This window comes from Odocoileus virginianus, chromosome 27, assembly GCF_023699985.2.
Source record: "Odocoileus virginianus isolate 20LAN1187 ecotype Illinois chromosome 27, Ovbor_1.2, whole genome shotgun sequence".
Taxonomy (NCBI): Eukaryota; Metazoa; Chordata; class Mammalia; order Artiodactyla; family Cervidae; genus Odocoileus; species Odocoileus virginianus.
This window is the reverse complement of record NC_069700.1, coordinates 20,944,474-20,962,554: the sequence shown is the minus strand read 5'-3', so window position 1 is coordinate 20,962,554 and position 18,081 is coordinate 20,944,474. Positions and strand designations below refer to the sequence as shown.

The following is an 18,081-nucleotide window of genomic DNA, read 5'->3' as shown; positions in this document are numbered from 1 at the left end:
GAGAAGAGATAAGCCTTTCAAAAATACAATAATAGAACATATAATTATAAAGAGTGAAGAAAGGAGAGCAGTAGAATGCAAATACATTAAGAATCTGATACAACCTTTGTATTGTCTGCCACTGTTGAGCAAAATGTGTTCAACGTGGCATGAAGATGATACATCTAGCACCATGTTGGTTGTCTTTCTCACTTGTCTACTTGAGGACAAACTTTTAGATGAACATGAATTTATAAAGACTTTTATATTTTGATAACCTCCTTCAAGCCATCATGGCTGCTACTTAGCCCAGGTAATATTTACTTGTGAAATGCTCTCTGATATTAATTTGATAAAAATAGATGCAAATACCAAATATAACTTAAGTGTTAAATCTATGGCTAAAAATATTTTCTAAGGGCAAAAAAGGGCCTTATCAAAGATTTTGAAGATTTGACTATGGGGTGTTACCTTACACATGACTTTATTTTCTGTCTAGGACTGAAAGTCAGCCTCAGCTTTCTGTTTTTCTCTTGTTTTTCTGTAGACTCTACATTATTCCTTTTCTCCTTTTTGTATGTCACTGTGAATGAGAGATATACCTATTTTTCTGAAATGGTTGGGGCCAAAAGAAAAACATGATGTCCCCAGAAATTCTTTTAATCAGCCTGTGATTTTACACTTCATTCTGTGATTCTCATACAATAATAGTTTACTTTAATTATTTGGATTCATAAACCTCACCGAACACTGCTAGAGCAGAGCTATACTTTGCATTTAACATTATCCTATGTAGTGTTCCATGCATATTTTTTGATGTGCAGATAATGTGAAATCAAGGAAATTAACATTTACATTATATTTTTTGTGTTGAAGATAGCGCTTCGGGCCCTTCCTTTCCTTACATTGAATATTTCAGAGTTTTAGACTTCTTTGTTGAGCTAAGTGGTTTTTCAATGTCCATAACCTTCTGTCATGTCCTTGGTTTTAAGAAGTGCACCATAAGCATTATACCAGTGAACTGCAGCTTAGAGCTGGAAAGATACTTGCAGATGTTTTCATCAGACCATCTTACAAGGCTACATAACTTCCCACAAATTACACAGTGCCTGAGGTCAAAGGCACTGTGAAGACTTTATGCAAGGAGTTCTCAACCCAGGGCATATGGGACAATGCAGCTTACTAAAGACCAGGTACATATTTTAGAAGCAAAAAAGATCATCAGCCAAGGAGGGATGCCAGCCTGAGAATCTTTCATTATGACAACCACTCTTCTCAACATGGAGAAGTAGAGCATTTATACAGACCTATCTATTTTGTACTTGGCCTTTAAAAAGATTTTTTTTAATATTTATTTTTATTTATGTATTTGGCTGCACCAGGTCTTAATTGTGGTGTGCAGGATCATCAAGGTTCATTGCTGTATGTGGCATCTTTAGTTGAGTCATGTGAACTCCTAGTTGTAGCATGTGGGATCTAGTTCCCTGACTAGATCAAACCCAGGCCCCCTGCATTGGGAGCACAGAGTTTTAGCCAATGGACTACCAGGGAAGTCCCCGTAGTTGGCCTTTTAGAACCCTGGTCTTAAACAGGAAAATGAGTAAGAATGATCTTTCAGGCTATAAGCTTGCCTGTAAAACAAAGTTCAGTTAGAGAAGCTGAGCAAAAACTGCCAACAGACTTCACTTCTCAAAGTGAAGTCATAAACACACCCACAGCCTGAGAGGAACGTAAATAAGCACAGAGGCAATACAGAATTTCTCAGGCAAATTATTTAATATGTCTGAATATCTGTTTCTTCATATGTAAAATGGACATAATAATACTTCTTCGAGTTGTTGCCAGGATTGTATCAGAGGTGCAGAAGAAAGCACTTAGGGCCTGTCATATGATCAGGACTCAAATATTGGCTACTAACCTTAATATTTACCCAAGTGGAACTAAATTCTGTAATTTCTGAAAAGAGGAGTCAAAACCAAGAGGACATGGCAATAGAGAAAAAAATAAATTCATCTAATGGGCTTCCCTGGTAGCTGAAATGGTAAAGAATCTGCCTGCAGTGCAGGAGACCCCAGTTTGATCCCTGGGTCAGGAAGATCCCCTGGAGTCGGAAATGGCAACGCACTCCAGTATTCTTGCCTGGAGAATTCTGTGGACAGAGGAGCCTAGTGGGCTACAGTTCATGGGGTCACAATGGGTCAGACACCGGACATGACTAAGTGACTTTCACTTTCACTTTCAATGGTACCAGGAGCCTTGAACAGGAATAAAGCATGAGAAGAGGTATCATGTTAGCACGCATAACATCCTATGGAAAAAACTGAATGAACTTTTTGGTCAACCCAACAGTTTGAGCTCAGGGTCAAGCATCTAGACATTAATAGATGGCCTCATTTGTTCTTTATGTGGTTGCCGCCATGATTAATTCTTCTATCACTTCAATCAACTCCATTTATGTTGTTCTTCCTGATAAGTTTTAAAATATTTGGATTCCCCTCTAGCTGTTATCATTGTAGAAATGGAGCTGAAGTCAGTTTTCCTGTTCAGCAGTGCAAGATATGTATATGTATATGCTTCAACAATGGTGATGCCTTACTCATAAAAGGCAAACTTTGGTGTATATAGTTGTCCAAGCATTAACCAGTCTTGTTTTCTAAATAATTGGTGACTGAGGTCTGTTTTTTTTTCTTTTTAATTTATGTTAGTTATGACTCAGGAATAGGGTAGGCTTTGTAAAATGCCAGCATGAAAGATAGTAGCAACCTGTAAAATATAATGTACATGCAGAAAAATTCACCCTCACCATGAACATCCCACAGCCAACAATTTCTACCATTTGCTGAAACACTTCCTAATAGTCTGGCATCATCCAGACTCCTTTGCATGTATTAATTTAAGCAACAACTCCATGTGCTCTATCTTACTATTATCACCATTGAGGCATATCAGTAGCTGCCTTGATCCTAAATTCATCATTTACAATATTTTAAGAACTTGTCATTTTTGTCCCTTAAGATTACATACCCTAAGAAGGATAACTAGCAAGTTAACATATTATGAAGGATAGTACTATCTGATTTTAAAACTGCTAATATCACAGTGGGCTTCCCTGGTAGCTCAGCTGGTAAAGAATCCGCCTGCAGTGCAGGAGACCTGGGTTCAATCCCTGGGTTGGGAAGATCCCCTGGAGGAGGCATGGCAACCCACTCCGGTATTTTTGCCTGGAGAATCCCCACGGACAGAGGAGCCTGGTGGGCTACAGTCTAGGGGGTCACAAAGAGCTGAACACGACTGAGCGACTAAGCACAATGTCACAATAACTGTAACAACTAGGGCTTGTAAGCAGTTAATGACTTCATTTATCGAATGTACCATTTATCTGCCATGTTATATATAGATAAATGGATATAATCACATGTGTATGATGTATGTAAAGCATGTTTTTCTATATTTTACAAGATATGAATAATGGGGAGCAACCTGACAATGTCATTTCAGGAACAACAGACACAAGTGAATAATCTGCATGGGTTTTGTTCGCAGAAAGAGTGAATCTATGCTTAGGTATTTGTTCAACTAGAGAGGATGTTTGTTACGGTTGGATGGGCTACCAGTGCTGAGATTGCCACAGCCCTCCCTACATGACTCATTAGTCATGGCTATTAGTGAATTAGTTACTTGCTGAAACCCCAAAAAAGAGATAGGAGACAGGAGGTGAGTAGATTCCTGCCATCTTGTTCTGTTCTCATCTGCACAGCTGCATGGCTATTTTGAGAGAAAATAGAGGGCAGTACTTTTCATTTTAAGTAGATGGGAATTGCAAACATCACTTCTTCTTTTGGTCTGTTGTGGAAAAGTTAGTCCTGGGTCCAAACTTACCTGCAAGAAGGGAAGTTTGGGAATGTGGTCTCCAACAGGATGCCTCATGCTCAGATAAAACTTCATAACTTTGAAGAAAAGAAGAATGAAGTTAGAGGAACAGCTAACGGTCAGGCACACTCAGCCACTTTTGGTCTCTTATTATGTGATCTCTGCTTATGTAAGTGTATGTGCCATTCTTAAAAGCAATGATTCTCACAATAGAAAGTTGTATTTACTGGCTTTCTTAGTGATATAGAGACTGAGTCAAGGCATGTGTCAAACACTTGGAATTGCTAATAATTAGTGCCCACCAAGTCTGTCAGGGTTTCCCTGGTGGCTCAGTGGTAAAGAACCCACCAGTGCAGGAGATACAAGCTCAATTCCTGGGTCAGGAAGACACCCTGGAGCAGGAAATGGCAACCCAGTCCAGTGTTCTTGCCTGGGAAATCCCGTGGACAAAGGAAGCTGGCGGGCTGCAGTCCATGGGGGTCGAAAAAGCATGGGACACAACTCAGCAACTAAACAACAACAAATCAAGTCTATTAATGACATATTATAACAAATAGACCCTGAATTTCTTATCACTCAGAGCAATACATTGACCTGCGTCTACCTTCCACAATGCTTGGCACCGTTTAGGAATACAATAAATGCTTTTTAATGGAATGTTCCAGATTAAATGAGGGAGGGATGATTTGTTATCTCATATCATACTGCAAATTGCTCATCTCTTTTTCCTACTGTTTCTCATTTCCAGTTTGATCACTCATGGCTTTGGGACCCCAGCAATATGTGCAGCCCTAAGCACTTTCCAAACAGTCCTCAGTGAAATGCTGAACTACTTGGAAAAACACACTACTCACAAAAATGGTGGAGCGGCAGATTCTGGCCAAGGACATGGCACCTCGGAGAAAGCCCCCCTGCGGAAAACTTCAGAGGCCGCCGTGAAAGAGGGCAAAACAGAAAAGACAGACTAGCTACATCAAACAGAATCTATTTCCAGAGTCTTGCTGCTGATATTTTTTCTAATTTATATATCATTGAGGGTGATTAATCTTCAGTGGACAAAATCTCTGCCCTCCCCCAGCCCTCCATAAAAAAAAAAAAAAAAAAAAGGAAATGAAAAATGAAACAAAAAAGGACAAAATCCAAAAAAAAAGACAAAAAAAAAACCCGGAAAACAGCAGTGTAACTGTGTGATGAAGTTGTCACTTTTTAATTTTATGTTATGATAAACTCCTTTTGTGCACGTAATTTATTGTTCCGAATTATATACATCACAATTTTTAAGCACTTCTGGACTTTGGAGAGGCAGCACATGCTTTTTCACATCTAACTGATGCACTTTCTTATCCAACTCTGTAGTTAGGGATCAGAAAGCATGACCAAACTGGAACCCACCACCAGCGCCAACAGCGCCCGTCTTTCTCAACTTAATCCCCTATTACAAAAGAGTGCCTCTTTCCACTAAATAGACCAATTTGGCAATCAACCCATCATTAAATGCTTTGGGAACTGAAAAGGGCATTCATGAATCTTTGTCCTGTGAATTGACAGCAATTTTTAAATCTTGGTCACCGCTAGCCCACTTAACTACCAGTGCCTTGGTGGTATTTAAAAACTCCAGAAAACTCTATCCCCTCTTTGTGTGATTATTCCCATCCCATCCTAGGACCAATTTTTTTAAAGACTCAGCAGAATGTTTAAGAGATAAGAGATGACCTCTTCTATCCAATCTTCTCACATCCCCAACCTAACAGTTTAAGGAAACAGACTGTGCATAGCGGGTCAGGGCAAGATGGATATAGGAAAGGGGAGCTTGGCTACTTAGGCTTCCAAAGAAAAGCTGTGGTATTGTCTCAGCTGGAAAAGCATGAGGATAGGAACAGCACTTTCCAGGAAACCCGTCCCTCAGAGACAGGAGAGGAGCCCAGGGAACTAGTGGAGGCCCCTCAACGTGTTGGCGGCCAATGATTGTATGGTTATAATGACACCCACTATTCTTTTTCTACCTTTGTGGTTCTTCTCCCTGCCCAGTAGCTGTGTTCTAAACCTTTAGAGGCTCAAAGCATTCAGGTCTGTGTTCAATAAAGAAAACGAAAACACAATGATCAGAGAAGACTTTTGCTTTTAAGATGCTTCCTTTTTTCATAGCTTGTTCGTAAGCCTTATTGTCCTTTAGTTAAAACATTGAAAACAAGAGGTTCCTGGCTGCAAAGTCCAGGGGCTAATTGAATGAAAGTTCAGTCCTTTAAAACCTGAATGTGTAGAGAAACCTGATTGGCACCACATAGTACTAACCTTTCTACTGTTAACAGTTTTCAAAGTTGTAAGCAAATAAAAACGTAGGTCATCGTCAATGAAAAATATCATTTAAAAAATACATGAACCCCTGATATTGTTTAGCATGAAAATATTCTCCTCTCGCTAACATACATCAATTACTTTCAGAAAGTCTCGGCCACATTATAACCCCGTAAGGAATATTATTATTTTTAATGGAAAGGAAATTGCTTGAGAGTTTTCATCAAGAGATCACAAGAAAATGTTTTTTACCTGATAATTCTTAAAATCATTTAACTTTTATCTTCAATCTTGTACAGAAAAGAGGAACATAACCAATGAATATCTAAATTTTCTAGATTAAATTCAGTTAACAAAAGACCCTAATAAGGAATTCTATAATAAAGCGGTTTTATAGTTACACAGTAGAAGAGTTTAAAGAAAATGTAAAAGTAATGCATTGTGACTTCGTGTGTTTCTCTAGCTCCATTTTTTTTAAAATCTTACCATTATTCATGGCTTTAAATTTTTTTAATAAAATAGAATAAAAGCTGAGATTCTGCTGCAGTTCCAAATTTCATCACAAAATAAATTGACTCCATTTTACATGAAAATTCTCATATTGTAAAATATATACATGAAACAAAAAATGATGACTATTTCAGTTTAACAACTAGTAGGAAAGCTATATACAGGTAATGTGGGCTACTAATTTCCTTAATGAAATTTCCACATTGAATTTTATTCCTTTTATTATTAACATACATATGTACTTAATATGGCATTTTGATATGCATATCTGCTAGGTGCTTAATGTAGTTATATACTATGTCAAATGTTCACCCATAATCAGACAAAAAAATTAGATCCGGCTTATCGTACCAGCTTACTTCACCCATAGATGTAATTAGTTGGGGGGTTCTTAACACCTCAGTGGGGTGTTATATTTATTAACTTTGAAACAGAAGTAAAACTATAACTACAGTGCATATTATTTACCAGGATTTTGGGTGTCTTCAGAGCCTTAAATGGACAGCACCCATCATTTAACTTACCCAGCCATTAGGACATAAATGAATTAATGGACTGGTCATGTTCAGAGTAATTATTTATCATATTTAATAGACATTGTTAACATACCAACTTTTACCTTGTATATAATAGGTACTCAACACTTTTTAAATAAATGAGTAAATGAATGTGTGTGTGTTCTTTGTCCAAAATGGGCCAAAGGACCTTTTACTTTTACTTTTGATTTTTTTTTTTTTTTTTTGATACCCATTGCTTCAATCTGGCTGGATTCTTCCATGGTAATTTATGGATAACACTTTTTATTTGAGTAAGAAAATATTTCCACTCTATCACATTAGTTGCAATTAGGTGCATTTAATATAAAACAATAAAAGCAACAAGGTAAGTATCAGAATGTCCACAGAAGTAAAATTATGATCATTATCAGTATCATAATTTATAGCAAAGGAAGATAAGTCACCAAAATCTGATTTTCAGTGTTTCAGTACGTAAGAAAGGAATGAAAAAGCTTTCCAGATTAACTATTACTGGCCCAGGCATTTTATCCAAATCTGTCATTAATTACTTAGAATTAATAAACCTGTGAAAGATTGAGTCAAACTCCCACAAAAAGAAATGTTTGTTTGAAAGCCGTTTCAGTAACCAATTTAAATGCCATTGCTATGGTTATTTCACTGTAGTTACCTTTTAACTTAAGTTTGGTGGTTCTTGCAAAGTAAACTCTGAATTATTCTATATTTTCTTCTCTGGAAAGATCAGAGCACAGGAAAGGTATCTAGTCTGTTCTCCTGCATCCTTCTTTCCAGATGCTTTGAAAAGAGTAATTCTTTCTAGCTTTGCAGTTCCTTTTTCCTTTCCATCTGTGAGGGTGTGTTCTCTTCAGCATCTAAGACCAAACGTGACCTTTAGCACAGATGAGCGTCCAGACGCTAGAGTGAGAGTGATAGGAATTTGACCTTTTGTCATCTGGTGCTTTTAAAATGAATGTGTCAATGAATTATCCTTGTTAAGATGAGTAAAGCAATGTAATTCCATTGCCTTATATTTTCTTTCTTTTGGGTTTCTTTGGAGGTGTTTTTGACCAGTAATTTTTAAAATGTATCAGCATATTTTACACAGTGAATATGCCATCTCCCTATGAAAGCCAAGTCAATATACGAGAGGTGGCCTGAGATAGTGACTAAGAGCATAGACTCTAAAGCCAAATTACCTGGGTTCAAATCACGGACCTTTCATTTGCTTCTATGTGATCTTGGGCAAGTTGCTGAACCTTTCTGTGTCTCCACTTCCCCATCTGTAAAATAAGGATAATACTAGATACCTATTCACAGAATTACTGTCTGAATCAAAGAGTTGACAGATCCAAACTGCCAAGAGCAGGGGCGTAGCTACTGCTATTAGTTGTTGTCATTAATACTTAGAGTTGGGACAAACCATACTTTTTATCTCCTCAGTTTATTGAATCCTTTCTATTATATATGTCAGGCTCTGTCTGAGAGACTGAAGATAGTGGAATTAAGTGTTTTTCTTGAGAGTTTCTTGCGGTTTCCTGTGATGATCCCAGCCATTAGAATATGGTTAGTGTCCTGATGTAAATGTATCAAGTTACCCCAACACAAACCAGACCCAGGTCCAGAGGATTGTGGGGAGGGAGGGAAATCAAGGAAGGAGTTGTGAAGGTGGAAGGGAAAGGAAAGGTGGAAACCGGAAACAGGAGACTTTATGGTTCTGGGTAAGTTAAAAACATTTAGGGCAGGATGTGACTGAAGTGACTTGGCAGTAGCAGCAGTAGTGACTTTTGGAAACTAACTGATGTTGCTTGGACTTCCGGTTATTTTTTCCTCCATTTGCAGAGTCACCTAACAAGTTGCCCATATTGCCTCAGGGAAGGACCAAGCGGATGCAGCCTGCAAAGGTGTTGCCCCTCTATACAAGTTTTCAGTTGCAAAGTCCTAAGGCTTAAGGAGGACTTGCGGGCTTCTGTTTTGTTTTTTTCAGGTGTGGCATGCAGCATGCGAGGTCTAGTTCCCTGACCAGGTGTGGAACCTGGGTTCCCTGAGTTGGGAGCATGGAGTCCTAATCTAAGGAAGTCCTAGGACTCGAGGTTTAAAAGTCAGTCAGGACCTTTATCTTTCTCCTCATACACTCTCTCTCTCTCTCTCTCTCTCTCTCTCTCTCTCTCACACACACACACACACACACACACACACACACACACAGCAGCCCAAAAAAACAGTCCTCGCGTTGACAAAAGAACGAGAGGATAAAAGAAGCATTGAAGAAAGGTTAGTGATCATTGCATCCCTCTAAGATGAGACCACATCCTGGGGGTGCAGGAGGGAGAAAGAAGACCCAGCCCTGAGCAGAAGCTGGGGTGCTGTCTATGTGGAGTGTGTCTTAGGCAGACAGTTCTCAGACAAGAAGAGTCTCTCAGCATGGCTGGGAGAGACCAGGAGGGTGTGCAGGTGAACAGAAAACGAAAGCAGCAGCTATTCTGGCAACTCATAGAGATGAAGCAAAAAATGGATATTTCAGGCACACCCAGAAGCAACCCAGGTAGCTGTCAAGCAGGGCAGGTTGGACTCTTAAGAAAATGGACAATCATAAATTATTGGATGCCCTAGAAGTGTTTTCAGATTCACAGTACCAGAACAAAAAGTGATAGTAGCAAAATATCTCCTGTATTAACACAGAAAAAGTCACTGTCACATTCACCCTCCAGTGTATAAATCCTGTAAGCACATTGCTAAAACCAAGATTTTAAATGAAAGAGCGATGCAAAATAAAACTGACAACTTCTTGTCTCATGCACAGCAGAGCATTCTTGGTACATGGTGTCATATCCTCAAAAAGCACTGAAATGGGTATAAACGCTTATTGTTCCTAGTTATCCTAATTATCTATTTAAAGCCTATTTACTAGCAGTTGAGATGCTTTCTTTTTTTCTGGAGTAGTGGAGAGGGTATGGCAAAGCTGCATTTTCTTTCTGACTTCCTAAATGTTTTCTCTAATTGGTTAACTTCCATTTTATAGTGGATAAATTTTGTTTTCTTAATGAATGACAGAATTTCACTGAAAATTATAGTCTTTTATCCTAGAAGTTATAAAGCTATTATAATGGCTTTGAAACAGAAGATTTATGATGGTTTTATTGAAAGGGTTTTGGCGAAGATTGCCTGTCACTTTCTTAGAACATGCAAGAAAAAGCAATATTATGCTCAGAGCACACTGTATATAAGTTTTTCCTCTATTTCCTGGCTAATGAATGAAAGCATGTATTTAATTGTTATATGGACATGTAACTCTAGAACAAATAGTAGTAACTTTGGGAATTCCAGATTTTTTTATAAATTGGTCAAGCTAAAATTCTAATTTTCAGCAACAGATCATATTGAATAACAGACTTTCTTGAACCCAGAAATTTTTCTTATAAAATCATTTCACTGTCATGATGAGAATGGAGACTAATCAAATTCATTCATCTATTTATTTAGTCAACAAATACTTATTGAGAACTTAGTACATGCTAGTCACTATGTTAAATATTTAATAGAGGATTCTGAATAAGCTCAGCACTAGAACTTTAAACCTTTTTTTTTTTTTTCCTGCTTGTTTTCATTGGCCTCATTTCTTAAAGATTCATATTAATTTCAAGTCCTAGACCTGAGATACTCATGCTCATTTCCAGTGGCTATGTAGAACTTCTTATTATGTACTTATTTTTCAGTAAGTCCTTGATCACAGACTGAAAATACATTATTTTGTTTTATGCATTTATTCATTTATACCCCTAGATTCTTTAAAAATAAGATTTAATACAGTTTTCAAGAACTTATGCAGATAATAACATACTACAATTTAGAAACAGCTCAGAAATACAAGTTGATCATCAAAAGTAGAGCCAGAAATGAAGCTAAAATAAAAAATAGAGTTATGAGTATTTACTATAGGTGTGCTTTGTCACATTCAACTCTTTGTGACCCCATGGACTGTAGCCTGCCAGGCTCCTCTGTCCATGGGATTTCTTGGGCAAGAATACTTGAGTGGGTTGCCATTGCCTTCTCCAGGGGATCTTCCTGACCCAGGGATCGAACCCACATCTCCTGCAGCTCCTACACTGGCAGGACATCTTTACCACTGAGCCACCTGGGAAGTCCCATTTACTACAGGTAGGTAACAGATTTAATTCTAATAGCAAAATGGAAATTGATCATTTATTCAATTCACTGTGTTTGCACCTAAGACTAAGCCAAAACAATTGCTAGGCAGAAATACAATTTCTGACACTGAGATTAAGAGAGGGAAAGTCTTTCAAAAAGATGCTTGGGAAAGGAACAATGAAAAACACTCTTTCAGCAAATTAGAGTTTCTCAACCTCAGCACTTCAGCACTAATTTGAAATGAATTAACGAATCAACAAGTAATATAAAGTACTATTATGGAGACAAGATGACAAAGATTTAATTTAGGCAAGGAGAGAGAAGGTAAACCTTACTAATGAAAAGGAGAATAACCTGAAGAATGGTGGTGGTTAACTAATCCAAGGGGACAGTGAAGATCATTTCTGGTGGGGGAACAGCATGTGCTGAGCCCTCGAGAAGAGAGCTTGGCATCTGCAGGAACTGTCAGAGGCCAGTGTGGCTTCCATGGGGTGAGTTAGGACCAGATGAACCACAGGTAGGGGTGGAGATGGGATGGCAGGAGTGTTCCAGACCTGTGGTCCAACTCTAGGTCTTGTGTTTCACAGTATGTGCAGTAGAGAGCCAATGAGAGTTTTTAATCCAGAAAATGATGAAACCAATTGGGGTTTTCAGTCCTCAAAGCCTCCTCCTATCTGTCCTTTAGAACTCTTATGTTTTTCTTTCTTTTTAGGGCTCCCTTATAGTTGGAAACAGGTAAATAATTTTGGAAGCTTGGAAATAAATGTTTTAAAATCTCATTAGAAAAGCAGGTGCATGTCTGTAGAATGCAGTGGACAAAGAGCATCGATGAGATTCCAGAGGGAGGCTGCCCAGTCCCCTAACCCTTAGACTTTGGGGTAAGCGTGATAATCTGCATCTTCAAAATCCAGGATTGCTGAAGTCCTCAGTGAAGATACCCAACCAAAGATCATGGCAGAGCCACTGTCTTTGATGTCTGAAGTTTCAAATTCCCCAGGAGCACTTGCTGAGAGTGGATCTGGCAACCAACTGATATTCAAGTATTTGCCACATCATGTTTTATCTTTAGTATATGGCTTCCTTAGAAACTGTACTTGACTTTTCACTAGCAAGTACTCAGCAACAAAAGTTCATCTCAAATTTTTATTTATTTATTTTATTTTTTGGCTGCCCTGTGTGGCTTGCAGGATCTTCATTCCCTAAACAGGGATTGAACTGGGGCCCTCCACGGTGAAAGCATGAAGTTCTAACCACTGGACCCCCAAGAAATTCATATGAACTTGCCATTTTAGATGTATTCCAAGCATTTGTGGAAACCATAGTCAAGTATATTTTTGTTTGTTTTGCTTTTAATTGAGATATAATTGACAATATTTTATTAGTTTTGTGTGTACATTCTAATGACTGGATTTTGTACATACAAGCACCATGCTAGTCCTAGTTAACATCCGACCATCCGCAGTCAAGTGTTTTGAATGTTTTGAACATGCCTATGAATTGAACTTAATTTTCTATGTAAACAAGGTTGACAATTTCCTCAAAGAGAGGTGAAAAGAACAGTATTGGAGACTAAACCTGTGTTAAATAAAAACTGATTTGGACTTAGTTAAGGAGAAACTTCATTCAAACAGATCATTACAGGTTGGGAAAGGGGGCCTCTTGCAGTAGGGAGACACCCCAGTTGGAAGATCTGCAGGATTTCAATGGTCCAGCAGAAAAGGACTTTAATAAGAGATGGGGAGTAAATAAGGCTAGAAGGAATCTGGGGCAGGGGAGGACGTGGAGTGATCAGACAGTTCATCCAGGAATGCCCCTTCTTTGGGTCAGCTGATTCTTGGAAGGGTGGTTAAGGAGGGCTTGTACACTGGCTCAGATTGAGCGTAACCCAAAGTTCAAGAGTTTGGGGGAAGGAACCAACTTCATTTCACTTTGATCAAGTCAGGTATTTTGTTCAGATTAGTCAGTGGGTACAAACTGTTCAAACCATCATTTATGGGAAAAGGAATGAGAATGTGGAGGGTGTGTGTCTGGCATGGCCAAAGGTCAGTGAGGGGATACCTGGGTCTTATCAAAGTCACATGGGGAAGAGTGTTTCTTGGCAGTAAGGCATTTCCTGAAAGCAGAAGAGAGGGAGGATTTCTTAAACATTGCTGTTTCCTAAGAATATAGGTTTCCCATAAAGTTTAACACTGTTGGATGAATGTTAGTTGCTCAGTTGTGTCCGACTCTTTGTGACCCCATGGACTGAAGACCATCAGGCTCCTCTGTCCACGGGATTCTCCAGGCAAGAATACTGTAGTGGGTTGACAGTTACTTCTCCAGGGGATCTTCCCAATCTAGAGATCAAACCCGGGTCTCCTGCGTTGCAGGCAGATTTTTTACCACAAGGAAAACCCAATGAGATGAATGAGATGGCTCTCTAAATACAGAGCCTGGCCTAAGAAACTCCAGCTCACATCTTCTTAGCTTTTCAAACTATAAATATTCCTGTTGTAACCAGGCAGGACCCTATGGGGCCAGGATAGGCCTTCTCCCCATATCCTCTGCTTTAGCTCATCACTGAAGTACCTCAGTTCAGTTCATTCACTGAGTCATGTCTGACTCTTTGTGACCCTATGGACTGCAGCACACCAGGTTTCCCTGTCCATCACCATCTTCCAGAGCTTGCTCAAGCTCATGTCCATTGAGTTGGTGATGCCATCCAACCATCTCATCCTCTGTCATCCCCTTCTCCTCCTGCCTTCAATCTTTCCCAGCATCAGGGTCTTTTCCAATGAGTCAGCTCTTCGTATCAGGTGGCCAAAATATTGGAGTTTCAGCTTCAGTATCAGTCCTTCCAGTGAATATTCAGGACTGATTTCCTTTAGGATGGACTGGTTGGATCTCCTTGCAGTCCAAGGGACTCTTAGAGTCTCTCCAACACCACAGTTCAAAAGCATCTATTCTTCTGTGCTCAGCTTTCTTTATAGTTCAGTTCTCACATCCATACATGACTACTGGAAAGACCATAGCTTTGACTAGACTGACTTTTGTTGGCAAAATAATGTCTCTGCTTTTTAATATGCTGTCTAGGTTTGTCATAGCTTTTCTTCCAAGGAGCAAGCATCTTTTAATTTCATGGCTGCAGTTACTATCTGCAGTGATTTGGGGGCCCCCCAAAATAAAGTATCTCACTGTTTCCATTATTTCCCCATCTATTTGCCATGAAGTGATGGGGCCAGATGCCATGATCTTAGTTTTCTGAATGTTGAGTTTTAAGCCAACTTTTTCACTTTCATTAAGAGGCTCTTTAGTTCTTCTTCACTTTCTGCCATAAGGGTGGTGTCATCTGCATATCTGAGGTTATTGATATTTCTCCTGGTAATCTTTATTCCAGCTTGTGCTTCATCCAGCCTGGCATTTTGTATGATGTACTCTGCACATAAGTTAAATAAGCAGGGTGACAATATACAGCCTTGGTGTACTCCTTGACTAATCCTTGAAGTACCTAGATTATAGTATTTGATGCAAATTTCCTGAGTTGTTTTGCAGATGTGAACACCCACCAACTGGAAGATGTTAACTACTTGATCACCATGAGTACATAGCCCCAGGTCTGCTGGAGCCAGGGACTGACAATGATAACCTCCGTGATGCACCGTTAGCCAATCAGAGAGCTTTGCACAATCTAATAAAGTACCCTGTGAAACCTGCTCCCTCACCTGACTTTTAAAAATGCTTTGCCAAAACCCTTGGGGAGTTCCAGGCTCTTTAGGGCAGGAGTCACATGTCTCCTTGCATGGCTCTGCAGTGAACCTTTCTCTGCTTTCAGTTTCTTTGTCCTCACTGTGTGTTGGGCACACGAATTTACATTAACTCTGTGATATCAAGAAATAGAAATATTGATGACATTCATCTAAAAATGCCCACCCTACCTTCTTTAGAGGAGAAATAGGAAAAAGCTACTCCTATTTAAATAAGTAAGTGCCATCTAGATTTAGCATACAATAGTTTATCCAAAAAAAGAGGAGAGGGACTTGGGGTGAAATCAGTTTGTGAGGTTGAATGTTCCATTGGATTGATCAATGATTTTACAAAGTGAATCTTTCAAGTGTGAGGCTTTTGCCAAAAAAATTCTGTGCTTAACTAAGTAAGACACTGGTCCTGTCTCCTTTAGTGTTTTAAAATACTTTTATCCCTGCAGCTCCCCAAAATGGATGTTTTGTATGTTTGACAAGAATAGCATTTCTCATTTTTAAAATTTACAATAATTACTGCATAAGAAACTAAATATATGTTGTATGGAAATACTATAACATTAAACTTTAAAGTAACTAGAGTTCTAGAGTTAAAGGTAACAATTAAAATATTATTTATATGATTGAAAATCACTTAGAAGCACTGACAGAGTAAGGTAGCCATCAAAAAGGATGCCCAATCTTAAATATCTATTAAAAATTTGGCCAAAAAATTCTCCATGACAATTTTTTAAGAGCTACCACATTGGCAATTTTTAAATTTTTATTTTATTTATTGTTTTGAAATTTTTATAGGAGTATAGTTGATTTACAATGTGTTGATTTTTTAAAATTGAAGTACAGTTGGTTTACAATGTTGCATTAAGTACTGTCATACAGAAAAGTAACTCAGTTATATATATATATATATATATATATATATATCTTTTCATATTATTTTCCATTATGCTTTGTCGCAGGATACTGAATATAGTTCCTTATGATATGCAGTAGGACCTTGTGGTTTACCCATTAAATACACACACACACACACACACACACACACACACACAGCAGTTTGTGCGTGTTTGTATCCTCAGTCACATCCAACTCTTTTCTGACCCCATGGACTATGGCCCGCCAGGCTCCTGTGTCATGGAATTTTCCAAGCAAGAATACTTGAGTGGGTTGCCATTTCCTACTCCAAAAGATCTTCCCCATCCCGGGATGGAAACCACGTCTCCTGAATCTCCTGCATTGGCAGGCAGATTCTTTACCACTAGTGCCGCTTGGGAAGCCAAGACACACCACTTTGCATCTTCTAATCCCAAACTCCCAATCCATCCCTCTCCCACTCCTCTTCCCCTGGCAACCACCAATGTATTCTCTATGACAATTTTACTAATTAATTTATTTTTCAGTATATTTTATTTTACCTTGTTCTTATCTTTATACATAAGCATGTAAATGCCATGTAAACAGGAAAAGCAGCTTTGAAGTTTGCTAAAAGGTGTAACAAATCTCCAACAGTCACAAAAGGGAGTATCTAAAACCCCAAACCTCCCAGCCTCTCAGAACATGTCTGTAGGCAGGACTAAAGTCTGTAGATCTAATGTATGGAGGTCAGCAAGTCACAAAACTCACCTATACAGACCCACTAAGGATAGATCCAGATATACTGTTACTAAAAAAGCAGCAGATGCACTTCGGTCTTTTTTGGCCATGGAATAATATCGTGGCCCATGCTTTAAGTTGACTAGAACAGAGACAAAGCTGTTGGAGGACTGTTCTCCATGGATCGCCTGTGCTTCTGTCTTTTGCACTGAGTATTCTGGTCTGAACTGGCTCTTCAAGGTTGTTTGTATTGTGTCAATAATAATATAGTGTAGTGTCTCTCTCTGGAGCAAGGGATAGTCATTCTGTTTACTGTCTTTTATAAAAGATCTGTGTTCAGGAAGCTCAGGTTTCCTCTCTTATAACACAACTCACTGCATGTATAGGTATTACCCAACCCTCTCCACATTATCTTGTGGGAATGGGCACAAATGCTTACGTTCTGGCTCCTAATAAAGTCCTTTGTCTCCGACCCAGAATTCTTATACTTTCTGCCAGCTTATATGAAATCAAACCAGGGTCTTGCGAGTATAGTAAAGTCTCAGACCCTACATAGTTCTTGACAACAGTTCCCTGAGTAAATTTTTTCTAATTTATTCCTTCAAATGAGCTTCCACGTGAGGAAAAATTTAATGTTTTGTCCCTGATAGCTCAGTTGTAAAGAATCCGCCTGCAATGCAGGAGACCCCGGTTCGATTCCTGGGTCAGGAAGATCCGCTAGAGAAGGGATAAGCAACCCACTCCAGTATTCTGGGGCTTCCCTGTGGCTCAGCTGGTAAAGAATCCACCTGCAATGCGGGAGACCTGGGTTTGATCCCTGGGTTGGGAGGATCCCCTGGAGAAGGGAAAGGCTACCCACTCCAGTATTCTGGCCTGGAGAATTCCATGGACTGTATAATCCATGGGGTCACAAAGAGTCAAACACAACTGAGTGACTTTCACTTCACTTAAATATTAATGAATAAATGAATGAAATTAAAAGTATTCTTTGGAAAACACACATTTAATACAGGACCCTTACAAAAGGACCATATGCAAAGAATTCACAAACTTGAAAATGTCATTCAGTATCAAAGCATATCTAGAAAATATTTCTTAAAATGTTAAGCAATTCTATTGAATTGTTTCCCAGTACTCTTGTGACAAAGCCCAAACACCTTAACAAAGCAGAGGGAACTTCAATTCTTTTGCTCTGTCAGCCTTTCCAATTTTGCCAGCCGCCAAATTTAATCGGAGATCCTGGGAAGTATCCAAACGTTTTCAACAATCTGAAAGGGCAAGTCATCCCATCTAGATCCCGCACATGCTGGAATGCTCTTTGCTCAGCACCTTCCCTTTTACCTCTCACACCTGTGAATCCTTTGGTTCTTTGTGTACATACCACATCCTTTGGGAAGCATTCTGTGATGTCCCTTAGCACCACCAAAACTACTACC

At 38.9% G+C, this 18,081-nt stretch overlaps 1 protein-coding gene across 1 annotated transcript in view; it reads left to right on the top strand.

Moving 5' to 3' along the window:
- The window catches only part of TFAP2D (transcription factor AP-2 delta), a 58,285-nt gene extending 53,191 nt beyond the window's left edge, over window positions 1–5,094 (top strand). The window contains exon 7 of the mRNA XM_020885419.2: window positions 4,598–5,094. Within this exon, the coding sequence (XP_020741078.2) occupies window positions 4,598–4,817 (220 nt within the window). The 3' untranslated portion in view covers window positions 4,818–5,094. The remainder of the gene's footprint in view (window positions 1–4,597) is intronic.
- Window positions 5,095–18,081: the final 12,987 nt, after the last annotated feature.